This window comes from Leopardus geoffroyi, chromosome E2, assembly GCF_018350155.1.
Source record: "Leopardus geoffroyi isolate Oge1 chromosome E2, O.geoffroyi_Oge1_pat1.0, whole genome shotgun sequence".
NCBI classification, from domain to species: Eukaryota; Metazoa; Chordata; class Mammalia; order Carnivora; family Felidae; genus Leopardus; species Leopardus geoffroyi.
In genome coordinates this window covers 14,143,846-14,171,046 of record NC_059335.1, presented here as the reverse complement: position 1 = coordinate 14,171,046, position 27,201 = coordinate 14,143,846, and the positions used below count along the sequence as shown (strand labels likewise).

Here is a 27,201-nt window from a genome sequence, read left to right as displayed (position 1 = left end):
CACTGGGCCCCACAAATTTTGTAGCTAGTCCTGAGCCCAGCCCATCTGGAAGCCGGAAGGCACGGGGGCCGATTGAGGCCGTCTGCACGGGTCAGGCCCCTGGGGCACAGAGCAGGGTGGAGAAGGTTAGACTGGGGGTCAGGAGGGGCGAAAGAAGACAGCCAGTGCAGGGGAAACTATTACTAGCGTTGTTAATGGTCTTACTGCTATTGCTAATTCCTCCCTGGCAGCACATTGCGGTGGGTAAAGGCACAGACCCAGGAATCAGGCGGGTCTGGGTTTGAATGATAACACTGCGTCTTACCAGCCATACGATGTTAGGCAAGTGGCTTTGCCTCCAGCTCCACACCTCAGGTCCTGCTCTGTGTGATGGGAAACACCATCATGCTAAGTCACTCGTTGGCAGCGGGACCGCGGGAGGCAGTGGGCACCATGGGCGAGGTCATGGTTGTGGGAGCCTAGCTGCCTGGGGTGAAGCCCTGGCTCTCTCATTTGCGAACCGATTGACCTGGAAATTACTTCACTTTTTGTGTCTCAGTCTCTTCGTCAGTAAAATGGGCACAATGATAATACTGACCTCACGTGGACATAGCGAAGATTCAAAGATGTAATTTATGGAGTTGTTTCAGTATTTGTTTACAGGTTTTTAAGTTTTTGTTTTAATTGTCTTCAACCGGATGGAGCGTATCATCAGTGTAGTGTGCTCAAAGTTAGTTGGTAGTTATTTCCTGGCCTTCTGTGTCGTTGCTATTTATGCAAAACAGTTATTTCCTTTGTTTTCCATTTGGGGTATCCCTCCCACTCGTTTTGCATTTTATTTTATTTATTTGAAATGTTTATTTATTTTTGAGAGAGAGGGAGACAGATCTAAAGCAGGCTCTGCACCCATAGCAGCGAGCTCAATGGGGGGCTAGAACTCACAAACTTCAAGATCATGACCTGAGCCGAAGTCAGACGCTTAACCGACTGAGCCACCCAGGCGCCCCTCATTTTGCTTTATAAAAATGTGTTTTGGGTGGGGGGGGTGCCTGGGTGGCTCAGTCAGTTAAGCGTCCGATTCTTGATTTCAGCTCAGGTCATGATCTCATGGTTCATGAGTTCAAGCCCTAATCGGGCTCTGCACTGAAAGTGTGGAGCCTGCTTGGGATTCTCTCTCTCTCCCTCTCTCTCTCTCTGCCCCTCCCCTGCTCACATGCATGTGCTCACTCTCTCTCTTTCTCAAAATAAATAAACTTCTCTTAAAAATGTGTTTTGGGGGACGCCTGGGTGGCACAGTAGGTTGGGCATCCGACTCGATCTCAGCTCAGGTCTTGATCTCAGGGTCATGGGGTCAAGCCCCGTGTTGGACTCTGTGCGGTGTGTGAAGCCTACTTTAAAAAAAAGTGTATTTTGGGGGGTGACATATGAAACGTTAACATAGTGCCAAAGGTTAGAGCTATCTTCAGGTCACGTGATCTTGCCAAATAGCTTGCCTGAGGCGTGCTGCCAATTAATGCTCTCTCCCCAACAGCGAACGGGAGTTCCTGTTTCCGCCCATACTCACCCACACCTGGTGTTGTCACTTTTTAGATTTTTCCCAGTCTGATGGTTGGGTGTTTGCATTTGTATTTTCTCCCGTGACTGGTGAACTTGAACATCTCTGTCTTTCTTTTGGCCATTTAGGTTTTGGAGGGAGGATTTGGGGCCTCCTACTCTTCCCTCCCCAAGGAAGGAAACATTTGTTCAAGCATTTGTTCCAGGGAGAGGCTGAGTCCCGGCAGAGACAAGGGTCTGGCCAGGATCACACAGAGATGGGAGTCGGGGCAGGCCCCAGAACGGGACTTTCCCCAGCAGAGGGAGCCCGAGGCGGCGGGGAGTGACTCAGTAGGCCACGGCCCCCAGATGGAGCCCAGCTGGGCCTCTGGAGCTGCCGCTGGGGAGGGAGGGGCTGCCCAAGGCCCCGCTGTCCCCTGGGGCCGCCTGAGAGCTCAGACACTGGGCACACGCAGGAGGGCGGGCGGCCGCCATCCAGCCGGCACATTTCCTGGCTGCCGCAGCCCTCAGGCCCCGGGGCCAGGCAGGGCTGGAGCGGGCTGGCTCAGGCAGAGGGGGTGTGGATGTGTGAGTGGTCTGCCCTCTCGGCCTCTCTCTGGGCTTGTCTCTCGGCCCTGCTCCCCAGTTCCTCTGTGTGGAAACTCTGGGAGTTTCTGTCTCCCATCGTCATGTCTCTCTTTATTTCCCTTACTCTCTCACTCTCTTCTCTTTTTCTTTCAGTTCTCCATCTCTCCCTTGATCTCTCCTGATCTCTGTGTCCTCCTGTGTCCTCCCCCCTCCCCCCTCCCCAGCTGCTGCCGTCGGCTTCCTGGGAGCCCACCTGAGGCGTAGGCCACGTGACCCAGAGTCCTCTCTCAGAGCCTCCTGCCCAACTGTGCTTCCAGGCCCAGGGACCAGATGGTGGAGAGCCAAGCCCCCACTTGCCAGGTCCTCAAGGGCCTGACCAGCTGGTCTGGCTCAGCCACGGGCTCCTGCCTGGGGAGGGGGGTGGCTGGTCTCCTGCCATCTGAGGGGGACGGGCCAGGGGAAAATGCACTGGAGGATTTGCAGCTGCTAGGCTGAGTCTCTGGGGACTCCTTACCACCCACCCCACCCCTGCACACACACACACACACACACACACACACACACACACACACACGCACCAAGTAAGGCTCTTTCTCTGGCCAAGGAAACACCCCTCCCCCCCAAGCATTCTTTGTCACATTTCTTCATGAACTAACTCAGCATGGCCTAGGGGGAGAGTCCGATACAGGAGCTCAAACATCCAGGGTTTGAGGCCCCATTCCACTACTGTGTGACCCAGGGCAAGTGACCCCACCTTTCTGAGCCTCAATTATTTTTTTTTAATGTTTGTTTATTTTTGAGAGAGAGAGAGAGAGAGAGAGAGAGACAGAATGTGAGAGGGGTAGGGGCAGAGAGAGAGAAGGAGGCACAGAATCCAAAGCAGGCCTGAGCCAGAGTCAGACACTTAACCACTGAGCCACCCAGCACCCCTAATTTTTAAAATTCTTAATTTTTATTATTTTTTATTTTTATTACATTTTTTTAATGTTTAGTTTTTGAGAGAGCTCAAGCGGGGAAGGGCAGAGAGAGAGGGAGAGAGAATCCCAAGCAGGCCCCACACTGTCAGCACAGAGCCCGATGAGGGGCTTAAACCCACAAACTGTGAGATCATGCCCTGAGCTGAAATCAAGAGTCGGATGCTTAACCAACTGAGTCACCCAGGAGCCCCTAATTCTTAATTTTTCATACTGCCCAGCTAAGAGAAGCAGAACAGCTTAGTGACTAGTCCAACAAACAAAGTTAGCACACGTTTACAGAGACCTTACTCTGTGCCAGGCACAAGGCCAGGCACTGGGATCCAGCTGTGAATGAAGCAAACATCCCCGTCTTCCTGACCTCCTGTGCTGTGAAGATTACATAAATTAATCCTGGCCAAGCGCTCAGAGCAGCTCCTGTCAGGGGGCAGGCATCAGGATGTGTTACCTATAATTGCTGTGATGGTAAGAAATATAATGTGAAAAGTAAACAGGCTTCCTTCCCCGCCGCCTCCCCCCGTGCAGTCTCGCTCTCCAGGGATGAGACCCTTGACACAGAGATGGACCATACTGAAGCTTGCCCTTTTCACCTGACAAAACACCCTGGGTGTCCCCTCTTGTCAAAGAATATATGGATCTAGTATTGGGTGGCTCCACCATCCATCTTTTTTTTTTTTTTTTTAATTTTTTTTTTCAACGTTTTATTTATTTTTGAGACAGAGACAGAGCATGAACAGGGGAGGGGCAGAGAGAGAGGGAGACACAGAATCGGAAACAGGCTCCAGGCTCTGAGCCATCAGCCCAGAGCCCGACGCGGGGCTCGAACTCACGGACCGCGAGATCGTGACCTGGCTGAAGTCGGACGCTTAACCGACTGCGCCACCCAGGCGCCCCTCCACCATCCATCTTTAACCAGCCCTCTGCCGAGAGACCTCTGGGCTGTTTCTAATCTTCTGCTAGTATGAATACCACTGCGAGAGACATCCCCGTCCATACGTATTGAGCCCACGTGCAAACATTTCTGTAGAAAAGAGTCCTCAAGGTCCAATTTCTGGGCCAAAAAGTGTAGGTGTTAAACTTTTTGAGAGAGATTTTGAAAAGGCAGTGGACACACCTCCATGAGACAGCATTCTTCTTCCCAAGTGGTCATCATCAAGCTTTCTCATCTCTGCTAATCTGAGAAGTAAAAGATACTCTTTTTTTTTAAAGTTTATTTATTTATTTATTTTTTTTTTTTTTAATTTTTTTTTTCAATGTTTATTTATTTTTGGGACAGAGAGAGACAGAGCATGAACGGGGGAGGGGCAGAGAGAGAGGGAGACACAGAATCGGAAACAGGCTCCAGGCTCTGAGCCATCAGCCCAGAGCCTGACGCGGGGCTCGAACTCCCGGATCGCGAGATCGTGACCTGGCTGAAGTCGGACGCTTAACCGACTGCGCCACCCAGGCGCCCCTATTTATTTATTTTGAGAGAGAGAGAGAGCGAGTGAGCAGGTGCACATGCATGAGTGGGGGAGGGACAGAGAGAGAGGGAGAGAGAGAATCCCAGGGAGGCTCCACAGTCAGTACAGAGCCCAATGCAGGATCTCAGGAACTGTGAGATCATGACCTGAGCCGAAATCGAGTCAGACCCTTAATCAACTGAGCCTCCCAGACGCCCCTGAAAGACGCTTATGGTTATTTTTTTAATGTTTATTTTTGCACACACACGAGAGAGACAGAGCATGAGTAGGGGAGGGGCAGAGAGAGAGGGAGACCCAGAATCCTAAGCAGGCTCCAGGCTCTGAGCTGTCGGCAAAGAGCCTGACACGGGGCTCAAACCCATGAACCGTGAGATCATGACCCGAGCCGAAGTCGGACGTTTAACTGACTGAGCCACCCAGGCACCCGTGCCTTATGGTTATTTTAATTTGCATTTCCCTTAACATTGAAGGAGGCTACACATCTTTCTGTGTGTTTAATGACCAACTGTCCTTCTGTAACCTTTGCTCACATTTACAGGGAAGGATTCACATTAAATGAGTGTTCAAAATATGTGGCATTCTTGCAGGAGTAGAAAAGTGTCAGTCCTGTAATTATCCCATCTCAGTTCACACAGCCACTTGGTGGGCAGGTTATGGAGGGGTTTTGATCTAGTGGAGAACTAGAATTTGTAACCTTAACATTTCAGATTATATGTGTTTCCAGAATTCGAATGCATTTTGATTTTCTACACATTGCTGCAGTGATTTTCTTAGTGAAAAGGGTTTTGGAGTGACTGTTTTACTTTGCTTTGATTTCTGCAGCATGTAATTATGCCTTTTGAAATTTCTTTTGGATGGTTTTGACTTGTTACAACGTTTGATTTTTATCCATTTTTATGACTCCTACAGATTGTTAACTGTATCAGCTGGGACTCAAGGGTGCAGTTCATAGAACTTCAAACCACATTGACTTGGGCTAAAGGGGAGGTTCTTGGCTCACCTGAAAAATGGCTCGCTGAAAAATCCAGCGGGTATGCAGCTGTAGGCATGGCTGGATCAGTTACTCAAATTATGTCCTGGGCAATCTGTCTCTTTTTCTGGGACCTGCTTTCTTCTGTGTTGGCCTCCTTGTCCGGGAGTCTGTTCCTTCCTGGTGGCAACTTGGCCCCCAGCACCCCGGGCATATGTTCTAACAGCTAAGGGACCCCATGGGAAAGAGAGCACCTGCCTGAGTTCACTCGCTTTTCCCGCAAAAGCGGGAAGAGTTTTCATTGGCTGATCTTAGGTCACATGCCATCTGTTACCCAATCCCTGTGGCCAGGATGGTTGGTTTCAGTGTTCTGATGGCTAGGTTGGGTCATGTGGCCACCCTTGGAGCTCAAGGTTCTTTTAGTCCCTCAGGAAGCTCAGGTCTGAGAGCAGGATTTGAGGTGCTGCAGAGGAAAGGGTGAATGGTGGGCTGGCAAAATCAACAGTTCTGCATTACCGAACTTTGGAACTAAAAAGTCTTCACTTGATTCTTGGGTCTTGAGTATTGAGTTGCAGTCATTTGCTCTAATCTGTTACCACTTAATTTCATTATTGTTTTGCTTTCTTTTATGGCTTTCCCCCATCTGTTTAGAGTCACACAAGTAATAAATTAATATATTCTTTTGGTAAAAGATCTTACTAACCTAGAAGTCTTCAGTAAGACATAAAGTCTCCCTTAACCATGCCTCTCATTCCCGCACCCAAAGGAAACCTCAGTTATGATTTGGTGTGCATCCTCCTGGACCTCTTTCTGTGCACTCATTCACTACCTGCATGGATTTTTACTGTTTTTAATTTTTTAATGCTTAAATTTTTTTTTCAACGTTTATTTATTTTTGAGACAGAGAGAGACAGAGCATGAATGGGGGAGGGTCAGAGAGAGGGAGACACAGAATCGAAAACAGGCTCCAGGCTCTGAGCTGTCAGCACAGAGCCCGACACGGGGCTCGAACTCACGGACCGCGAGATCATGACCTGAGCCAAAGTCGGCCGCTCAACTGACTGAGCCACCCAGGCGCCTCTGTAATGAGTTTTTTTTTTTTTTTTTATTTTTTTTTCAACGTTTATTTATTTTTGGGGGGACAGAGAGAGACAGAGCATGAACGGGGGAGGAGGGGCAGAGAGAGAGGGAGACACAGAATCGGAAACAGGCTCCAGGCTCTGAGCCATCAGCCCAGAGCCTGACGCGGGGCTCGAACTCCCGGACCGCGAGATCGTGACCTGGCTGAAGTCGGACGCTTAACCGACTGCGCCACCCAGGCGCCCCAATGCTTAAATTTTTTAATAATTATATTTTATGGCTCAGACATCAAAAGCTGTACAAAAAATCCTATGCAACATGTCTCTCCTTCACCCCTGCCCCATTCATGGAGTTCTTGTCTCCCCAATAGGTACCATCTGTGATTAATTTCTTGTTTATTCCAGGGAATCGTTATGCATGTGCAACCCGTGACAAATGTAATATATTCAAATGTGTGTTCTAAGTTGCTTTTTTCTGTTAACAGTAAGTCTTGACCATTATTCCATACTGATGTGGATTTGTTTAACCATTTCATTCTTGATGGGCATCGTGTTTGTTTCTAATTTTTTCCCATTATAAACTCTGCTACGATGTGATCCTTGGACAAACAGCTACAATGAACATCCTGGGACAAACATCTTTGTGCACATGTGCCAGTATTTCTTTAGTTACATTCCTAGAAGGGCAAGTGCAAGTGCTGGGTCAAAACGTATGCACATTTTTGTTTTTTTTTTTTTTTTTACATTTTGATAGGACTTGCCAAATTGCTTTCCAAAAAGGCTCTACTAATTTGCACCACCACCGGCCGACAGTGGCTGAGTGTGCCTGACCGTCCCTCTGCATCTTCGCCAATACTAGATATTATTCTCCCCTAACATGTTTGCCAATCTGGTGAATAGGGAAAGATACTTTGTTTTAAATTGTATTTTCCTGCTGATTAGTGAGACTGGGCATCTTTTCGGGTGCTTAGTTTGTCTTCTGTGTTTGCCTTTTCACTGGGAGAAGTGCCTGTTCACATTGGGCCAGCCTTTGTCTTTGGCATTGAACAAATCACAACTGAAGACCTTCTACATGGCAGACAGTGTTCTAGGTGCCTGTGCTCAGGAATACACAGGCCAATTGACACAAATCCTGCCCTCATGAAGCTCCCATTCTAGAAGCAGGAGACCGATAAAAAAAAAAAAAAAAAACAAAAAAAAAAAAAAACACCTCAAATAAAGACAGAGTTATCTGATGGTGGTAAGTGGAGACAAAGGAAGCAGGGAGAAGGGGAATTCTTTGACTGTCAAAGAAACTAGCTCCTTGTTCTAATATGTGTTAAATATTTTTTTTCAGGTGGTCACTTGCCTTCCAACTACATTTAGAAATTTTGGTTGATGCAAAAGTATTTTATGTGGCCAAATTTATAAATCTTTCCCTTTATGATTTTTTTTTTTTTTTTTTTTTTTTTTTTGCTTGGAAAGATTTTCTCCATCCTAAGATTATAAAAGCATTTGCCCAGGTTTTCTTCTCTGCCTTATGGATTTACTTATTCCATTTAAGTCTTTAATCCATCTGGAATTGTTTTCAGCACAAAGAGCAAGGAAGGGATCCAGCTAAACTGGTTAGCCAGTTGGCCCATGACCACTCATTGAATAATCCATCTTTTCTTTGGAGATTTGAAATGGCATCTATAAAATGTATGAATTCTCCAGTGTATTTGGGTCTGCTTTTGCACTTTCTGTCTACCCCTATGGCATACCAGCCATTTAAATCACAAAATGTTGTATTTATGACGTTTGGAAAGGTTGGCTCTTTTGGACAAGTTACCTAACTTCTCTGGGCCTCAGTTTCCACCTCTGTAAAGTAGGGTGGAAATTTGAAGGGTTGTTCTGGCAATTAACGAATTAGTGGGCCGCTTTAGTCCAGGGGGGCAGGTAAGCCTCTTTGAGAAAATAATGTTTGAACTGAAATCTGATTGACAAGGCAGAGCATGCCTGGTAGGGGGAATAGCAAAGGCAAAGGCCCTGAGGCAGGAACTTGTATAATGTGTGGCAGCATCAGCGAGGAGGGTAGCGCTTCTGGAGGGCAAGGGCCCAGTGAAATGGTGCCTCGTGGTGACGGGTTTGGCCGTCACCATGAAGGTCCTGGAGAGCCACAGCAGGATGGGGAGGGAGGGTGGAGCCCGTTGTCTCTGCCCCTGTCCCCACAGTCGATGGAGTCGCAGGTGGAGGAGTGGTACCGCGAGGTGGGAGAGTTGCAGGCGCAGACCGCGGCGCTGCCCCTGGAGCCGGCCAGCAAGGAGCTGGTGGGCGAGCGGCAGAACGCGGTGGGCGAGCGCCTGGTGCGCCTGCTCGAGCCCTTGCAGGAGCGCCGCCGCCTGCTGCTCGCCTCCAAGGAGCTGCACCAGGTGGCGCACGACCTCGACGACGAGCTGGTGAGGACCGGCGCGGGGACGGGGCGGGACCGGGGTAACCGGGAGGTGAGGGTTGCGCGGATGGGGCGGGTTAGGAGGCCACAGGCGAGCCGGCGAGACAGCGGGGGAGTGGAGGTTGGGAGTGGGGGCGAGGCCGTGGGACCTTGGCGAGTTCAAGGGCGGAGCTGACTGGGAGACCTACCGACTGACACCTAGCTAGACCCAGTCACTCAATCCTTCCCTTACTCATTCACTCGTTCACTTATCCACGCATTTATTCATTCACCTTTTCCACCCTCACTCTCATTCCTTGATTTATTCATGAAGCCATTTAGTTCTTCACTGACTCATCCTTTATTCCTTCCCTCGCTGATTTATTACTATCCATTTATTCGCTCGCCCCTCATTCATTCATTTTCGCACTTAGTCGCTCACTTCCTCATTTGCTCATTCGTTCATTTACTCACGCATTTGCTCATTCACTTGATCGCTATGGACCCAGCTCTGGGCTTGGATGATAATGCAGTCACGGGGGTGACCAAGACGAACCCCATTCCTGCCCATAGAGGGCTCAAGAGTCCAAGGGGGGGGGGGCGGGGAGAGAGAGCTCTCTCCAGACAGTGACAATCCAGGGTGATTAGGGTTGTTATGAGGAAGTTAGGAGGCAGCTGGCCAAGGTCCAGAGTCAGGGAGGATTTCCTAGAGGAGGGGATGTCTGAGTGGAGACAGGAAGGAAGAGTCCCAGTGAGCCCACTGAGGGAGCAGGAAGGGAATTCCAGGAAGCAAGACGTGCCTGTGCAGAGGACAGAGGTAAGCACGAACCTGGCTTGAGTGCATGCAGAGAGCAAAGCAGAGCACGTCAAGAGAAGGGGCCGAAGATGTGACCAAGACTCTTTGTTGAGGAAGGGCCTTAGATACTGTGCCGGTGGCTTCCAGTTGAATTGGGATGCAGGGGTCCTTAGGTGCATTCTCCCCTTGACCTACTCCCTGTATCCTCCCCAGGCATGGGTCCAGGAGCGACTGCCACTGGCCATGCAGACCGAGCGAGGCAGTGGTTTGCAGGCTGTCCAACAGTACATCAAAAAGAACCAGGTGAGCAGAGCCAGGGTGAGAGTGTGGGTTAGGACACATCTGGATATGAGAGAAAACAGGTCCAAGTGGTTAAGGCCCCAAAAAGGAAATTGGCTGGCTCTTGTGATGGGGAAGACTGTGATGGACAGCAGGTATAGATGCATCCAGGTACTTCCGTGATGTCACCTATCTCTCAACGCGGTGTGAGTGTGGGTATGTGGGTGTATGTTTCTGTGGTAGCTTTGTTCTCAGGGCCAGCTCTTCCCCCCTGGTAGTGAAGGACCTCCAGCAGATTCAAGCGTACATCCCACCAGTAAAACTGAAGAGGATTTCTCTCTCTCCATCTTTTCAGCAATAGTCCCAGGGATAAACTCTCCCTGGCCGAGCTTGAGTCCCATACCCATCCCCGAACTAATCATGGTGGCCAGGGATTTGTCTGCTCTGTTGGCCTGGTCTGGACTCCGGGCCCACTCTTGGAACCTGCAGGTGGAGTCAGCCTTAATCACCTGGGCTGAGATTGAGGCAAGGGGGTTCCTCAAAGGAAAGCCAGGGTCCCATGAGTAACAGTGAGAAGCATGGCTGTTGGGCAAGGACAAAGAAAAACAACAGTAGATGAGAACTCAAACCGCCCACAGGGAGAAAGGATGAGATAATCAGTGGGAGAGCGCTGACTCCCCAGCTGATCAAGGTGGGGGTGCTTTTGAGCCCCAAAGATCTCTCTGGATCTCTGTTCACTTCTCCGGGCCTTAGTTCCACATCTAAATTTTCAAATCACTTAGCCGAAGGACTCTTCAGTCAAAGCAACTCAGTCAAAGCCTAGTGTAAGACACATAAAAGAGGAATACTACGACTACCGATAATAATTACACATGGATTAAAAGGCTTACTGTGTGCCAAGTGCCGTCCTAGGGGGGTATGTTGGTTGTTTAATTTAATCCCCACAGTAACCCTACCAGCTATTTTCATTACCCCCTTTACCAAAGAATATGAGTTGGGAGAATGGGCACTGAGAGATGGAGAGGAGGTGGGTTTACAAATTATTCTCAAAAGTTTGTGACCACGCTGCACAGATGGAGGGTTTTTTTAGATTTCGTTCTTCTTCTTTTTTTTAAGTTTATTTATTTTGAGAGAGAGAGAGAGAGAGAGCGAGCTCATGGGCAGGGGAGGGGCAGGGAGAAGGGAGGGGAGAGACAATCCCAAGCAGGTTCCGCTTAGCATGGAGCCTGACTCTGGGCTCGATCCCACAACCACGAGATCACGGCCCGAGCCGACATCAAGAGTTGGACGCTTAGCCAACTGAGCCACCCAGGCGCCCCAGCTTTCGTGTCTCTGTTTCGATGAACACACTCTTGGCTGTTGACAGTGTTGAGGACAAGCAGAACTGGCCTGTCCTTTTCACGGTTGAGGCAAGCAGTCAAGTGCACTTCGTGCTTAACGCTGGGGGAGCTCAGCTGTGCGTGCACAAGAGTGCTGGACACTCAGGAGCTGTTGGACGAGTGATAGCAGTTGGTACTGATTGAGCACCTACTGCATACCAGGCACAGTTCTGAGTGTGCCATGGTAACAACCCCACAAGGTGGATGTTAGGGCCACCACCAGCCATGTGCAGTTGGCAAGTTCCTCAACACCACCTGCTCCCCCCACCCCCCACCCCCCGCCGTGCCTTGGCTTCCCCATCTGTAAAGTGAGATAGAATGAAGTCAGACTCCTGGGGCTGCCATGAGGACCAGATGAGCTGCTACATCGTGCAGAGTGCTTGCTTGGCAAAGTGCCTGACAGCCAGGTAGCAGGCGCTCAGTGTCCACAAGTATTATCTCCGTTTGCAACTTGAGGAAACTGAGGCACAGAAGCCAAGGAAGGCACACGGCAAGTGCAGAGCTGCTTGAGGGGGAACCTTGGAGGGTGATGGAAGTGTTCCACATCCTACCCTGGGTACACGGTGTACCCACGTGTAAAAAGATTTGCACACTTCACTGCCGGTGAGTTAGACAGCCACTGCCCCTAGGCAACCTGATTCGCAGCCTGTTTCAACCATTAGAGGGTATCTGACACCACCAGGCGGCTTGGTTGAGAGCACAGTCTCTGGGGCCAGCGTCCTGTGCCCAAGTCCTGTCACCCCCTTACTAATTGCTTGTTTTCCCACCTGCAACATGGGGGTGTGAGTGAGCGAGTTACAGCAAACTGCTTCTGTGGTACCTGGCGCAAGGTGGAGGGCTATCTGCGGGGCGGGGGGGGGGGGGGGGGTTCTGATGCCCTCCGTGGGCTGTGCGCACGCGGTCCTGCCGGGCCTCGGAAAGCCCCTCTCCACCCACACCCCCACCTCCCGCCCCCAGGGCCTGCGACGGGAGATCCAGGCGCACGGGCCGCGGCTGGAGGAGGTGCTGGAGCGCGCGGGCACGCTGGCCTCGCTGCGTAGCCCGGAGGCGGAGGCCGTGCGCCGAGGTCAGGAGCAGCTGCAGGGCGCCTGGGCCGGCCTGCGGGAGGCGGCGGAGCGGCGGCAGCAGGTGCTGGACGCCGCCTTCCAGGTGGAGCAGTACTACTTCGACGTGGCGGAGGTGGAGGCGTGGCTGGGCGAGCAGGAGCTGCTCATGATGAGTGAGGACAAGGGCAAGGTGCGCCCGGGCTGGGGGGTGCGGGGGACCTGGGGGCTCTGGAGCCCGGGGCCGGCCGCTGCCGCCTCATCGCGGGCGCCGTGTGCCCCCAGGACGAACAGAGCACCCTGCAGCTGCTCAAGAAGCACCTGCAGCTGGAGCAGGGCGTGGAGAACTACGAGGAAAGCATCGCGCAGCTGTCGCGCCAGTGCCGGGCGCTATTGGAGATGGGGCACCCGGACAGGTGGGCGGACGGGGGCGGGGGGGGGGGGATTGGGGTCACGCGGGGGCGGAGCCAGTTCTTAAGGAATGGCCCAGCAGGATCTGAAGCTTCGCTGGTGGAAATTGGGACACGGTCCCAAATTGGACATTGGGGTGGGAGGGGCCCTCACTGCCCCGAGCTGGAGCCCTCGGATTTCAGCACGTGGTTGGGGCCCCGGATGGAGGGGCAGTGCCCAGGGATGGTTGAGAGGGTGGGGCCAGGGGTACTGGGATTTGAGTGTAGGGATGCGAGGTGATGCCTCAGACTGAGGAGAGAAGGAAGAGCTCAAGACAGGGAAGGGCCTTCTTTCCACCCAGTGTCTGGGAAGTGTCCAGAAGGACAGAAAACCCTGGAGTGCTGTGATTGGGTGTAGCCTGAGACCTCCTGGGTGGCCAGGTGTATGGCCTCCCTAAGGTCAGGAGTAGGGGCCATCTCTGGGAGGCCTGGACGAGGGTTGGGACCTGAGAGGGGGCCCAGGGTTAGACCTCTGCCCTCCTGAGCCAGGAGATGGACAGGAGGTGAGGTGCCTTGGCTGGGGACCTAAGTAGGGAGTCCCCGCCCAGGTCACTGGAGGGGCAGGGGGTGGGACCACAGAGAAGATGGGGGGAGGGGGGAGGGGCAGTGAGCTTGTCAAGCTTAGGGAAACGGTTTCCCCTGAGCGCTGAGATGCAAGTATTGGGTTCACTGAATCCGAGTCTTGCAGAAAACAGAAGCCCCCGCGAAGGAGTCCGAGCAGGTGCTACTGTGGCCGAAGGTTCAGAGGAAACACAGCCCTGCCCTGAGAGGGGGGTGGCAGGGGGTCACAGCTCTGTCCTGAAGTCTCGGGGGGCTCCATCCCTGCCCCTCCGTGTCCCCCATCAGTGAGCAGATCAGCCGTCGGCAGTCTCAGGTGGACCGCCTGTATGTGGCACTCAAGGAGCTGGGCGAAGAGCGCAGGGTGAGCCTGGAGCAGCAGTACTGGCTGTACCAGCTCAGCCGCCAGGTGGACGAGCTCGAGCACTGGATCGCGGAGAAGGAGGTGGTGGCCGGCTCCCCTGAGCTTGGCCAGGACTTTGAGCACGTCACGGTGAGCACCACCAGTCATAACATTAATACCCGCGGCGACCGCGTATGCTCCTGAGGTTCTCTGGGCCTCAGCTTCCCCAGCTCGAATCCGAGGATGGTCATAGCACCCACCTCTTGGCTCTTTTGTGAGCCCCAAGAATTTACCAGAGTGTAAGGCACTTAGGACAATACCCAGCACACACGGTGCCCAAGATGGCGTCAGTTACTGTCATCAGATTATTTTTCTTGCTGCTGTTATTGCTACAGAGCAAGTGCTCGATGAGCATTCGATCTTGCTTTTTCTCGTGACCGTCATCATCATCGTTACTATTATTACTCTTACACGGTACAAGACGGTGGGCTGGAGGGGGCTCGTGTGTACAGGGCCTTGGCCCATGCTGTGTTCCTGGTGGCAGGTGCTGCAGGAGAAATTCTCCGAGTTCGCCAGTGAGACGGGCACGGCAGGGCGGGAGCGGCTGGCGGCCGTGAACCAGATGGTGGATGAGCTGATTGAGTGCGGCCACACAGCGGCGGCCACCATGGCTGAGTGGAAGGACGGGCTGAACGAGGCCTGGGCCGAGCTGCTGGAGCTTATGGGCACAAGGGCTCAGCTGCTGGCTGCCTCTCGGGAGCTGCATAAGTTCTTCAGCGATGCCCGAGAGCTTCAGGGTCAGATCGAGGAGAAGCGGAGGCGACTGCCCCGTCTGACCGCCCCACCTGAGCCGAGACCCAGCGCCAGCTCCATGCAGCGGACCCTGCGGGCCTTTGAGCATGACCTGCAGCTCCTCGTGTCCCAGGTGGGGTGCCGGTGGCCAAGAGGGGAGGTGGGAGGGCCTGGACAGTGTGGCCAAGGCATGTTGGGCTGCAGAGCAGGCGAAAGTCAGGCTGTAGAACAGATCGACATTAGACAGTAGAACAGATGAAAACAGACCACAGAACAGGGAGAAGCCAGATGATGGGGCAGGCAGAAAACCGCCTGATTGCTTGGTGCGTAGAACTCAGGCAGTGTGGGGGGAAAGGCGGTACAGAATGTCCGATAGAAATCAGACAGAGTTTCCAATGGCAGGAGTTCTCCTAGAAACTGTGAAGGGAATCTTTTCCAAATCCACATGGAGAGCCTAAAGGAAATTTCAGAGGGTTAAGAGAAATTTGGCTCTGGGGCAGATAGAAATTTGATAGGTCTCGGATGGTATCCTATGATTTTCCTGCAAGAACTTTGATGGGAGTGGGTTTCATGGAAATGACAATGGAGCTGTTAGACTGTCAGACTGTTAGAAATCAAGCAGAGAGACTGATAGTGATTAGGCAGTGGATCTGATAGAAATATGGTGGTCACTCCAAAAGAAGTCAGGCGGCTGAACCAATAGGCAGTGAGTGGCCGGTCTGGTAGAACTCACATGGCAGAGCCGATAGAAATTGAGTAGGAGACCTAATAGTAACTGAATAACCATTCTGAAGGAACTTGGGCAGTAGGTAGTGAGTCTGAAAAAAAAAAAAAAAACTGAGTGAAGAAAAAAATGGACAGTATGTCTACTCAATATCAGGGTGGAAAGAGGTTTCCTGAAGGAAATCAGATCGGTCTGTACTGAGGTAGAGGCAGACCCAGTGGAAGTAGGGCTCTCAGACCAAAAGAAATCAGGCAGCGGACTGAAAGAAACCTGGTCACCTGGTCATAGGTCCAAAAGCAGTCAGAACGCAGGTGAGTCAATGACAAACAGGCGGCAGACGTGAGTGAAACATGGTATACGTCTAGAAAGCAATCAGAAAGTGGGCAAACCAAACAGAAATCAGGCAGCGGGTAAGGGGGAGACCCAGTTGTGGGATCACAAGGGTGGCGGCTCATTACACCTGGCCAGCCGAGGCGGGGCGGGGCCCGGATCCGGGGGGCGGGGCCTGGCTCCCGAGGAGGGCCGGCGCTGGACCGGGCACGCCCCGCAGGTACGGCAGCTGCAGGAGGGGGCAGCCCAGCTGCGGACGGTGTACGCGGGTGAGCACGCAGAGGCCATCGCCAGCCGGGAGCAGGAGGTGCTGCAGGGCTGGAAGGAGCTGCTGGCAGCCTGTGAAGACGCCCGCCTGCACGTCAGCTCGACGGCCGACGCGCTGCGATTCCACAGCCAGGCCCGTGACCTGCTCTCCTGGATGGACGGCATCGCCGGCCAGATTGGGGCAGCTGACAAGCCCAGGTGCCCCTCATCCCACCTCGGGCTCCCTACCTGCCTCTGGGCACCACCCCCCTCCCCGCCGCAGCCCATCGGCAGTCCCCTTCCCTGAAGAAATCTCAATACCCAACTGCCAGGCACTGGACGAAATGCTTCATGTGTGCTATGACCCCTTGTCAGGCCTGGCCTTGGCAGCTCAGGGCATCCTCTTGCCTTCCGGCCTTCCCAGTTGCCCACTGCTGCCCTCCCTGTGTCACATCATGGAGTGGGCTGCAGTCAGGATAGGGAAAGCAAGGTGTGGGACTGCATTTGTGGCTTAACCTAGTGGGTGGAGGGCACTGATTTATTGCTGACCTGACGCTTCAAAGTGAGCGGCCAACAGAAACCCATCCCGCGGTGATGGGGACCCAAGGGCTTTCCATCACTTGGCCCCAGAAGTTGCAGTCGCTGAAGAGGAGAGAAAGATCGCATGGGAGGTTTCAGGGACTAAACCTGCACTCCCATCTGTCAGCCCAGGAGCCCCAACCTGTCTGCAGGGGAGGCTGGGAAATGTAGTTCAGCAGCGTGTCCAGGAAGACAGGGATTTGGAGAGTGGTGACTCTGACTGTGAGGCCTTGCCTACGTTCATTTACTCAGCAAATATTTCTTGAATGCCTACTGTGCGTGGATGGTTAGCAAGACCAAGCTGCTTCCCTGATGCTGCTTACATTCTGAGCATAGAGGCAGGCAACAAATAAATTAAAAAGCACCTAATATTATTTCAGGTAGTAATAAGCGCTCAGAAGACAAAGCAAGGTAAGGGGATGAGGTGCTAGCTGGCAAGGCCTCTCTGAGGATGTGATGTTTGAATGGAGGCCTAAAGGAAGTGATGGTGAGTTGGGTAAAGTTTGGGGGAAGTGATGGTGAGTTGGGTAAAGTTTGGGGGAAGTGATGGTGAGTTGGGTAAAGTTTTTTTTTGGGGGGGGGGGCGGGGAAGAGTTTTCCAGGTGGAAGGATCAGCAAGTGCAAAGACCCTGAGGTAGGTTGTATTTTGAGGAGGAGCTAGACAATCATTACGGTTGGATGGAGTGAGTGGGGGTGGGGGAGAGTAGAGAGTGGTAGGAAATGAGCTGGGAGGGGCAACAGGGCATGGTGAGGAGTTTGCCTTTTTTCCTGAGTTGGGAGCCGTGGGAGACTTCACCGCAGGGGAGCGATGTGATATGAGGTGCATTTGAGAAAGATTACTCCCGATGCCTTGTGGGAAAAGGAGTACAGAGAACAGGGGTAGAAACAGGTGCACCAGCCAGGAGGCTGCTGCTATAATCCAGGTGAGAGATGATGGGGGCTTGGTTCAGTGTGATGGTTGTAGAGATGGGGAGAAGTTATTCATTTTAGGAATTAAAAAAAATGTTTATTAGGAAAAATTTCAAATGTACACGGAAGTCGTGATAACAGTACAGTGAACCCCCACGCAGAGAATGAACACCCATCAACATTTGGCCTACCTTGTTTCATCTGTGTGCTCCCCAACTCTCCCTTCACCCCTTGCTGAGTTCTTTTAATACAAAATCTCAGAGGTGTCACAGCATTTCACAGTGTGTGTTTTAAAGTTATAGATGTCCGGTCTGACTGATGAGTTAGCTTCAGGGGCTGAGAGAAAAAGAGGAGTCAATGGATGAATGGGTGAATTTACTGAGATGGAGAACTTCAGAGGAGGGCACTTTGGGGAAATAGATCATTCCAGACGTACTAAGTCTTAGGCGGGAATCATTATAATTCAGGATCTTCAGAAGTAAGTTTGGCTGTATTAAGTCTTACAAAGCTATGCTTGCTGACTGGGGGAACCTTCAGAAGTTTGGGATTTGTTTCGGCATAGGATAGCTGAGAACAGCACCGTCCGGTAGATACATAATGCAAGCCACAGATGTGAGCCACATATGTAATTTAAGCTTTTCTTGTCAACACATCAGAAAAGTACAGGGGTGTCTGGCTGTCTCAGGCAGTAGAGCACACAACCCTTGATCTCAAGGTTGTAAGTCTGAGCCCCAGGTTGGGTGTGGAGATTACTTTAAAAAATTTTTTTTAACTCAATAAAAAAGTACAAAGAGGCAAGTGAAAATTAATTTTAGTGATTCATTTTACTAACCCAAATATATATCATTTCAACATGTAGTCAGTATTAAAATTATTGAGGAGCACCTGGCTGGCTCAGTCAGTAGAGCGTGAGCCAGGATCTTGATCTCAGGATCATAAGTTCGAGCCCCATGTTGGGGGGTAGAGCTTACTTTAAAAAAATTAAGAATATATTTTAATGTTTATTTATATTTGAGAGAGAGAGAGAGAGAGAGAGAGAGAGAGAGTGTGAGCGGGGGAGGGGCAGAGAGAGGGAGACACAGAATCCGAAGCAGGTTCCAGGCTCTGAGCTGTCAGCACAGAGCCCAATGTAGGACTTGAACTCACAAATTGTGAGATCATGATCTGAGCCAAAGTCAGGCGCTTAACCGAAATTGAGTTGCCCAGGCGCCTCCAAAAGATATTTTTTTTAATAAATAAAATTATTGGGCTATTTTACAGTCTTCAGAATAGGATGTGTACTTTACACTTCAACACATCTCAATTCAGACCAGCCACATTTCAAGGGCTCACTTGCTACCCAGGTCTAGCGGCTGCCTACCATTTGGATAGCCCAGACTTGGAAAGTTCAGATCATTGGCCAGTGGAGCCTTCAGAAGCTTAGCTTTAAAAAGTTAGAAAAGGGGCGCCTGGGTGGCGCAGTCGGTTAAGCGTCCGACTTCAGCCAGGTCACGATCTCGCGGTCCGTGAGTTCGAGCCCCGCGTCACGCTCTGGGCTGATGGCTCAGAGCCTGGAGCCTGTTTCCGATTCTGTGTCTCCCTCTCTCTCTGCCCCTCCCCCGTTCATGCTCTGTCTCTCTCTGTCCCAAAAATAAATAAACGTTGAAAAAAAAAATTAAAAAAAAAAAAAAAGTTAGAAAAATTAGATCTTGACGCCTGAGGTTAGAATCACCAGAATGTGCCGTTTGAGCACCTTGGAAAAAGTTGGAGTCACTGAGTCAGTGAAGAGCTTGGCCCCTCAGCACCTGGCCTGACAAGGTGGGTGTCCTGAGATGCTACCAAACAGCTAGCTCAGGGATCTGGGTTCATCCGGGACTTGCATCTGCCATGGGGGCCTGGAGAGGCTATCTGAGGCTCAGATTCCCGCCCCCGACCACTGTAGGGACGTGTCGTCAGTGGAGGTGCTCATGAACTACCACCAGGGCCTGAAGACTGAGCTGGAGGCACGGGTGCCTGAGCTGACAGCCTGCCAGGAGCTGGGGCGCTCTCTGCTGCTCAACAAGAGTGCCATGGCTGACGAGGTGGGAAGGGGCGCGGGGGTGCCCCTCTGCCATCTGTGCCCGTTGGGGCAGGAACCTCCCTTGACGCCTCTCCTACCCATCCACCACTCCCAGATCCAGGCACAGCTGGACAAGCTGGGAACCAGGAAGGAGGAGGTGTCAGAGAAGTGGGACCGCCATTGGGAATGGCTGCAGCAGAGTGAGTGGGGCCCAGATGCATGGGGTTCAAGGGCACAGGGATTGGCATGTTTGGAAAGGCCCAGAGGGTGACCCAGCATGCTTTGTACACCACTCATGGGTGCCCAGCAGCAAACACGATGGCCTGGGGGGCGGCGGTGGACAAGAGGACTGTCTTGCCATTGAATCTCTGGTGGTGGACACCTAGGGGAGAAGCTGGTGCCCTCAGAAATACCCCCAGCCCCTCTCATTCCTGCAGAGCCCAGAGTGGTCAGGGCTGGGATACAGGAAGCGGGAGGGTGTGGAGGGGGCGGGGTGGAGGGCCAGAGAAAACAGCCAGTGCCCTGTGAAGGGCCCACAGGTGCACCCTTCACCTTCACCCCCAATGTCTCCCCTCAGTGCTGGAAGTGCACCAATTTGCCCAGGAGGCAGTGGTGGCCGATGCCTGGCTGACAGCCCAAGAGCCGCTCCTGCAGAGCCGGGAGCTGGGCAGCAGCGTGGATGAGGTGGAACAGCTTATCCGGCGACACGAGGCCTTCCGCAAAGCGGCTGCAGCCTGGGAAGAAAGGTTCAGCTCTCTGCGGCGCCTGACCACGGTCAGCACCCGAGATCCTGCCCACCCCCCCCCCCATCCCCATCCATCTATATGAGACAGACATACCGGGACTGGAACTTGGTACTCAGTGCTGGGTTGAGTGAGGGCTGAGACAGACCCTCACTGGGCTCCCAGTCCGGTGGGGGAGAGGAAGGGGACAGACCTGTCACCAGACAGTGACAGCCCAGGGCTGGGATGGGGGAAACACAAGGTGCTGTGGGAGCCCAGAGCACTTGTCCTGGCGTAGGGGGAGGCCTATCTGAGTGAGACTTGAAGAATGAGGAGAGACCCTTGTTTCAATGCCCTGGGTTAGGGGACATTCAGGAAGGAGGCAGTGAGGGTCAGAAAGTCACCTAGAGAAAGTGATTATTTAGCCGACTCCTAACACTAGATGTTTGCCAAGGAAGAAAGGAATTAAGTTCCTGGCAGGCAGAAAACATGGACGCAGGCCTGCACAACCTTGCCTTGTCAGTAATAGAAACTATTAAACTGCATGGTGTGGGAGACAACCCAGAGGCGTCTTCCCAGACCGCCCACCCCCACGGCCCCTTTACCTGACCTTGGCCCCTCCGTTCCCAGATAGAGAAACTCAAGGCGGAACAGAGCAAGCAGCCCCCGACGCCCCTGCTGGGACGCAAGTTCTTTGGAGACCCCACGGAACTGGCGGCCAAGGCAGCGCCCCTACTGCGGCCAGGGGGCTACGAGAGGGGCTTGGAGCCCCTGGCTCGTCGGGCCTCGGACACACTGTCCGCAGAGGTGCGGACCCGGGTGGGGTACGTGCGCCAGGAGCTCAAGCCCGAGCGCCTCCAGCCGCGCATCGACCGGCTGCCGGAGATCCCGGGGAGGGTGGAGACTCCAGCCCCGCCGGCCGCACCCGAGGATGCGGCGGAGACCCCCGGGGCCCTCGCGGCGGCGGCGGAGCAGGTCCGGCCGCGCCCGGAGCGCCAGGAGTCAGCTGATCGCGCCGAGGAGCTGCCCAGGAGGCGGCGACCGGAGCGTCAGGAATCGGCCGATCAACCCGAGGAGGCTGCGCGGAGGCGACGGCCAGAGCGGCAGGAGTCCGCGGACCACGAGGCGGCACACAGCCTCACCCTGGGCCGCTATGAGCAGATGGAGCGGCGGCGCGAGCGACGCGAGCGGCGGTTGGAGAGACAGGAGTCCAGCGAACAGGAGATGCCAACCAGAGGAGAGCTGGCCAAGGGGTGAGGCCCTCAGGTGCCCAGGGAATGAGGGAGCGGGGACACGGAGAGCTCCTGGAGCCACGCGGGCCCGTGGGGAGGGCTGCTGGGGCTCAGAACTGCTTACTGCCCTGGTACCCATTTTGCAGAGGTGCAAACAGGCTGAAGGAGACGAGGAGAGGTGCCCATGGTCCCACAGTGGCAGTTCTGTTGGAGGAAAGGACTTAGCTACTGAGTTCTGGCCCCTGCCTAGGTGGCCCAGGCAGGGATTTTGTCCTTCCTGCACCTCAGTTTCTCTACTGGGCTAATGGTGAAACCATCTTCTAACCCTTCATCACATCACAGTCTTTCTCTGCCATTTAAACTGGGGGCTACTGTCATCTCCATTTTATGGATGGGGCAACTGAGGCTCAGAGAGGGCAAGTCGATCAGTTTGGATGAAGCAGGACTGGAACCCAGGCCTTTCAGAGTCCAGTGTTAACCAGAGCATGATGGGCAGATTGATCTTATCAGCTATATCCCCACTAAGAGACCATTGGTCAAATATGTTTTGGAGACGATGACTTCTTGACTCCTTTTTAATTTTGCATATCATGAACGTTTGCTGAGTTCCCATTCTGTATGTGGTATGTGCTAGAGAGAGCAGTGGCCATACCAGCCTCAGCCCTGTTTGGGTGGAAATCCCAGTCCAGCGGGGGAAACAATGGATAGCGATGACCCCAAATGACCAAAGAAGTCTGAGGGGCTTGGGATCTCAGGGGGTGGGTGGGGAAAAAAGGCAGCATAATGTCCAAAGGCTTGAAGGCACCAGTTTGGATTTTTCTCTGGCTAAAACTCAAAGGAGAGGTTCTGTCCTCCAGCAGACATGTTCCAAGTACCCATGGTGTACAAGGCAAGCATCTGAGAAAGGTAGCTGAAGAAGTGAACAGGGGCCTGGCATCTCAGGTTAAGAGGTGGAGGCTCCTCCAGCCAAAACCAAGCTGGTCCCTGGGAGAGGGCGTCCCCAGTTCCATTGGGTCTTTCGGCCTCCCCCTCCCAGGAAGGCCACCCTGGCTGACATTGTGGAGCAGCTGCAGGAGAAAGAAGCAGGCCCAGGGCTCCCTGTTGGGGTAAGTTGAGCCTCAGGATGGGTGGGGGTATGGGGAACCCTCTCCTCCCAGCAGGAGTCAGAAACACCAATGCCTAGCCCTGCTTCCCGCCTCCCCCTCCCCATCTGAACCCTGCAGAGATTCTCAGGGGGTGATGGAAAGGGCCCCCAGATGCCTCCCACAAACTGAAAATCTCTCCTTAAGAAAGATAAGGCCACCAACCTAAGGAGACTCCTACTCCCCTCTACACACAGACAGACTCCACACTCTTCCCACATCTGTCCTAGACTTTCTCTAGCCCGGTGGGGGGTTCACATATCCTCACAGACAGCCACACACACACAGAAGTCCCAGATTCCTCCTACAGACAGCCGGGACATCAACGTGCCTGCACACCCACCTCCAAAGAGCTAGCGCTTTCCTCCCTAAGATCGAGAGCGATTACAAACCCAGGAGTCCTGACAGTCTCACTCCCGACACCGATGGGGCCCCTAAAAGTTGGGTCTCCAGCCCTGAGGCCCTCCCATACTCGCCTCCAAGACAGATGGGACCCCCAGACTCGTGAGTCCCCCAGGCAGATGGCTCCAACACCCCCCCTATGGACAGCACCCCTCTTCCCCCTCCCTCCACACAGCCGTCGCTGCCTCAGCCTCGTGAGCTTCCCCCAGGCCGCCTGCCCAACGGGCTTGAGCCGCCCGAGCGGACACCTCGGCCGGACCGGCCGCGGGCACGGGACCGGCCCAAGCCGCGACGGCGGCCGCGGCCCAGAGAGGGTGGTGAGGGCGGGGGAAGCCGGCGCTCGCGCTCCGCCCCGGCCCAGGGCGGCTCCGCCCCCGCGCCTCCGCCACCGCCCACTCACACAGTGCAGCACGAGGGCTTCCTGCTGCGCAAGCGCGAGCTCGACGCTAACCGCAAGTCGTCCAACCGGTGAGCGTGTGGGCGGGGTTTTGGAAGGCGGGTCCCAAGCTCAGAGTGTCCAATAAATGAATAGATGGGCCTGGGGGTGGTACTAAACTTCCTGGAGTCCTACGGGTGGCGGGGGTAGGCGGGGCCTGAAGAGGGGCGGGGCTCCAAGGACTCGAATCTTTGAATTGGAGGAACGGGACTTAGTGTTTAGTTCGGTGGCCAAGGGGGTGGAGCTTAGGTGGGGAGCTGGACCGTAAAGGAAGAAAATATTCCAAATGTAAATAAATTGCCACCCAAACTCATAGCAGCCAACTCAGGAGCTAACTATAGAGCTAATGGCAAATTGGATTTGGGGTCTAGTCTACAGGGTTCCAATGGTTTGTAAGGTGAAGCTTGGAGAGGTCATCCAACTTCTCAATGAATGGGGTGGATCCATCCTCGAAGTTTCAAATTGTTGCCGGGGTGGATGGAGAGGTCTGAAAAGGGACAGAGCCCAAGCTCTGAGGTCTGAGGTAGGGGGCACATGCAGATGTCTAAATAGCGACTTACTCTTGGAGTTCAGCTCATGTTTGTCCAACCCTTTTTTTGTCCAACTGGAGGCAGAATCTGGGGAGAGGTGGCCAGCGAGCAGAGTGAGGCCTAGACCCAAGATGTGAAAAGGGCAAAAGAGGTTGAGGTTTTGCCTTGAGGCAGTCTTTTTTCCTCGTAGTGAGGCCAAGGTGGGAATAAAGGGGCACCTTCTGTGTATTTCACTCAAGAGACTTCCTTCTCCTTTGAGGCTTTGGCCGAATAGGAGATAGGCATTTCTCATACCAGACACAAGACGCAGAGATCTCCTTTCAGGGGATTCCATGGTGGGTGAAGGAGTCGGCAAAGAACACGCCCAAGCAAAGGCTTATGGAGAAGACAGCTTAAGTCTTGCCTTCAGGAAATTCAGTATGGGAGGGGATATGGAAGGGCAGGCCCAGCAGGGGTCAGCATAAGGCTTGGAACTGAGAGTCTTAGAGAGTCTCCCCTCAGCTCAGGAACATCCGTAAGGAAGAGCACCCCAGACACATGGCCCAACTAAGGCAAAGGCCCAAGAAGAAGGAAGGCTCAGGTGTTTTCAGCCATGAAAGGTATTAATGAAGAGTTCCCAGGCAGAGTGCTGTGACTCTGCCTTGAGCCCCATATCGTCACCCCAGGTCTTGGGTGAGCCTGTACTGCGTTCTCAGCAAGGGGGAGCTGGGCTTCTACAAGGACGCCAAGGGTCCGGCGTCTGGGGGCACACACGGCGGGGAGCCACTGCTCAGCCTGCACAAGGCCACCAGCGAGGTGGCTAGTGACTACAAGAAAAAGAAGCACGTCTTCAAGCTCCAGTGAGCCCCCCAATGGGCAAGGGGGAGGGATCCAAGGCCCGACTCCCCTCCTCCCCCCAGCAATACCCTGCTTCCCTGGAGGATAGTTGGTGGATGGGTGGGCCGGGCCCCTGCCCCAGATTCCCCAAGTTCTGTGTCCCCTTCCTACAGGACCCAGGATGGCAGCGAGTTTTTGCTCCAGGCTAAAGATGAGGTGAGATCTGGTCCTTTCTCTCCCCTCTCTGGACCTCAGGAGCAACCTGGCTGGCTGGTTTCTGGCCCAGAGTGATGCAACTGTGAGCCAGAAACACAAGCCAGAGTCACCAGGCTATGATGGGAAAGCCTATTGACAGTGAGAGCCCAGAGGAAGTTCCTAACCTAAGGAGGGGGGGAGGGGAGGCAGGGACCTGGAGGGCTGCCTGGAAGCCCCAGGACAAAGTCCAACCTCCTTGCCTTGGCCCCTGAAGAACCACTGGAAAGATAAAAGATGGGAGTTAGTGAAAAAATGGGATGATACAGGCAGAGAAGAACCAGAGGTACAGAAATACAAAGCATTAACTGAGCTGGTGGAGGGTTCAAGGAGGAAGGATCCCAGAAAGGTTCCCAGGGGTTGGATCTCACAGAGCATTGTGGGCCATTTGGAGGGGGTTGGAGTTTGTCCTAAGGGCATTGGGAAGCCATGGCAGAGTTTGAGCAAGATTGGGGGGGGGGGGGTAGAGGTTACAGTGATGTCTAAGAAAGATCCTTTGGCAACAATGTGCAGGGTAGACTGGGGAGAGGGAGAGAGGAGGTGTGGAGCCCAGGAGGCAACCAGGACAGGCACCCACATGTGAGGGCACAAGGCTGGCCCCCAGCCGGACTGTGGGGAGGGGAGGAGGGGGTGGGAGAGAGTGAACAATGGGACTGAGGCTAAGGGGAGAGGTCAGGGGAGGAGCAGGCATGCAGGTGGTTTAAAGAGATGTTGAAAATAATGCTCATCATCTCATTCATTCTTACCAGAGGCTCTGGGGTAGGCCTGTATTCTCTCCCTGCCAATTTACTTTTAACATGGAGATGAAAACAGTTTTCCATTCTAGGGTTCTAATGAGAACTAAGTTGATACATACAGAGTACTTAACATGGCCTGGTAAAGGTCAGTGCTCTATAACTGTCGCTGATGTTATCATTGTTTGTGTTGTTGTTTATCTCTATAGTGGGTGTTAGAGATAATCCTATTGCATAGGATTAAGTGAATTAATCCACAGAAGCACTTACAACAGAGCCTGGCACATCTTGAAGTGCTATGCGACGGTTTGCATTATTGTTATCATCCCCATTTAATAGACTGGAAAACGGAAGTTCAGAGGGCAGTCCGATTCCAGGCTCATCTATTACTCAGTCTGCCTTCTTCCAAATCCGGACTCTGTGCCCTGTCTCTCTCCCCCAGGAGGAGATGAACGGCTGGCTGGAGGCTGTGGCCGCTTCAGTGGGAGAACACGCCGAGATCGCCCGCTGGGGGCAGACACTACCTACCACGTCCTCCACGGATGAGGGCAACCCCAAGCGGGAGGCAGGGGAGCGCAGGGCCAGCGGGCGCCGGAAGTGACTTCCCACCCCCTGGGCCTGACCCATCCCCGCCCCTTCTCTCCGCACTGTGGGCACAAAGACACTTTCTCTTCCGCAGGGGCGGGAGCCCCTAGTTCCACCAACACTGCGGACGCGCCAAGATGGGCACTGGAAAGGAGGGGACTTCTGCACTCCAGGAAGTGGTGGGGGGATTGCTGCCCCTATAGCCATATCTCGGCCCCTTCCTGCTCGCCACCCCACCCCAGGTGCTGGGGCTCCATTATTTTTATGCAATAACTGAGTTGGGAGGGGCGGGTAAGGGGCCAGTTGAGCCAAGCCCCCTGCCCCGATCCCCAGATCCTGCCCCAAGAAGCTGGGGTGGTAGGGGCGATAATTCCTGCCCCCCTCTCCGCCCTAGGGATGGGCATGGGGCCGCTGGTGAGGTCCCCTGGACCATCCAGGGTGCTAGGGGGTGGGGAGGGGACGTCTCCTCCCCGCCTTTACCTCACTTCCAATGCTGCCTTGATCTCTGTCTGGGAAGGAGGAGTGAAGGGGCCTTAGCCCCTGCACTCCGCCGTCTCAGAGCCATGCGGTTAATTCCTGACTTTAGTTTATTTTTGCAAAACGTCGACCTCCTCCTCCCCTGCCCCGCATCCGCGAAGGCTTTTAATGGGAGGGGCGTCAAAGCTCAAAACTGTCTTCCTCTCTCCTCCCCCCTCCAGCTGTAAATGTCGCTACGTGAGGGGAGGGGCGAGGGGAAGCCCTCCCCCCTGCATGCTTCTGGCAGAAGCACCTCCCTAGGGAGTGGGGGAACCGGGTTGTGGGCAGCCCCCATAGCCACCTGGAGGAGCCGCTGGGGCCCAGGGGTGTGGGGCGGTGTGGCAGGCGCACACTGTATGTACCTATAATAAATACTTTGGCTTTGACGGTCTAT

General features: G+C 53.6%; 1 protein-coding gene across 3 annotated transcripts in view; it reads left to right on the top strand.

Moving 5' to 3' along the window:
- The window catches only part of SPTBN4 (spectrin beta, non-erythrocytic 4), a 78,505-nt gene extending 51,307 nt beyond the window's left edge, over window positions 1–27,198 (top strand). For 2 of the 3 annotated variants that reach the window (XM_045442309.1, XM_045442308.1), the window contains exons 21-36: window positions 8,779–9,003; window positions 9,985–10,074; window positions 12,387–12,665; window positions 12,758–12,888; window positions 13,768–13,972; window positions 14,367–14,747; window positions 15,889–16,133; window positions 19,324–19,462; window positions 19,556–19,640; window positions 20,018–20,214; window positions 20,793–21,415; window positions 22,431–22,500; window positions 23,114–23,406; window positions 24,570–24,743; window positions 24,894–24,936; window positions 26,149–27,198. In XM_045442309.1, coding sequence (XP_045298265.1) covers window positions 8,779–9,003; window positions 9,985–10,074; window positions 12,387–12,665; window positions 12,758–12,888; window positions 13,768–13,972; window positions 14,367–14,747; window positions 15,889–16,133; window positions 19,324–19,462; window positions 19,556–19,640; window positions 20,018–20,214; window positions 20,793–21,415; window positions 22,431–22,500; window positions 23,114–23,406; window positions 24,570–24,743; window positions 24,894–24,936; window positions 26,149–26,307 — 3,339 coding nt within the window. In that variant the 3' untranslated portion in view covers window positions 26,308–27,198. The remainder of the gene's footprint in view (window positions 1–8,778; window positions 9,004–9,984; window positions 10,075–12,386; window positions 12,666–12,757; window positions 12,889–13,767; window positions 13,973–14,366; window positions 14,748–15,888; window positions 16,134–19,323; window positions 19,463–19,555; window positions 19,641–20,017; window positions 20,215–20,792; window positions 21,416–22,430; window positions 22,501–23,113; window positions 23,407–24,569; window positions 24,744–24,893; window positions 24,937–26,148) is intronic. The other variant, XR_006702571.1, reaches the window with a different exon arrangement.
- Window positions 27,199–27,201: the final 3 nt, after the last annotated feature.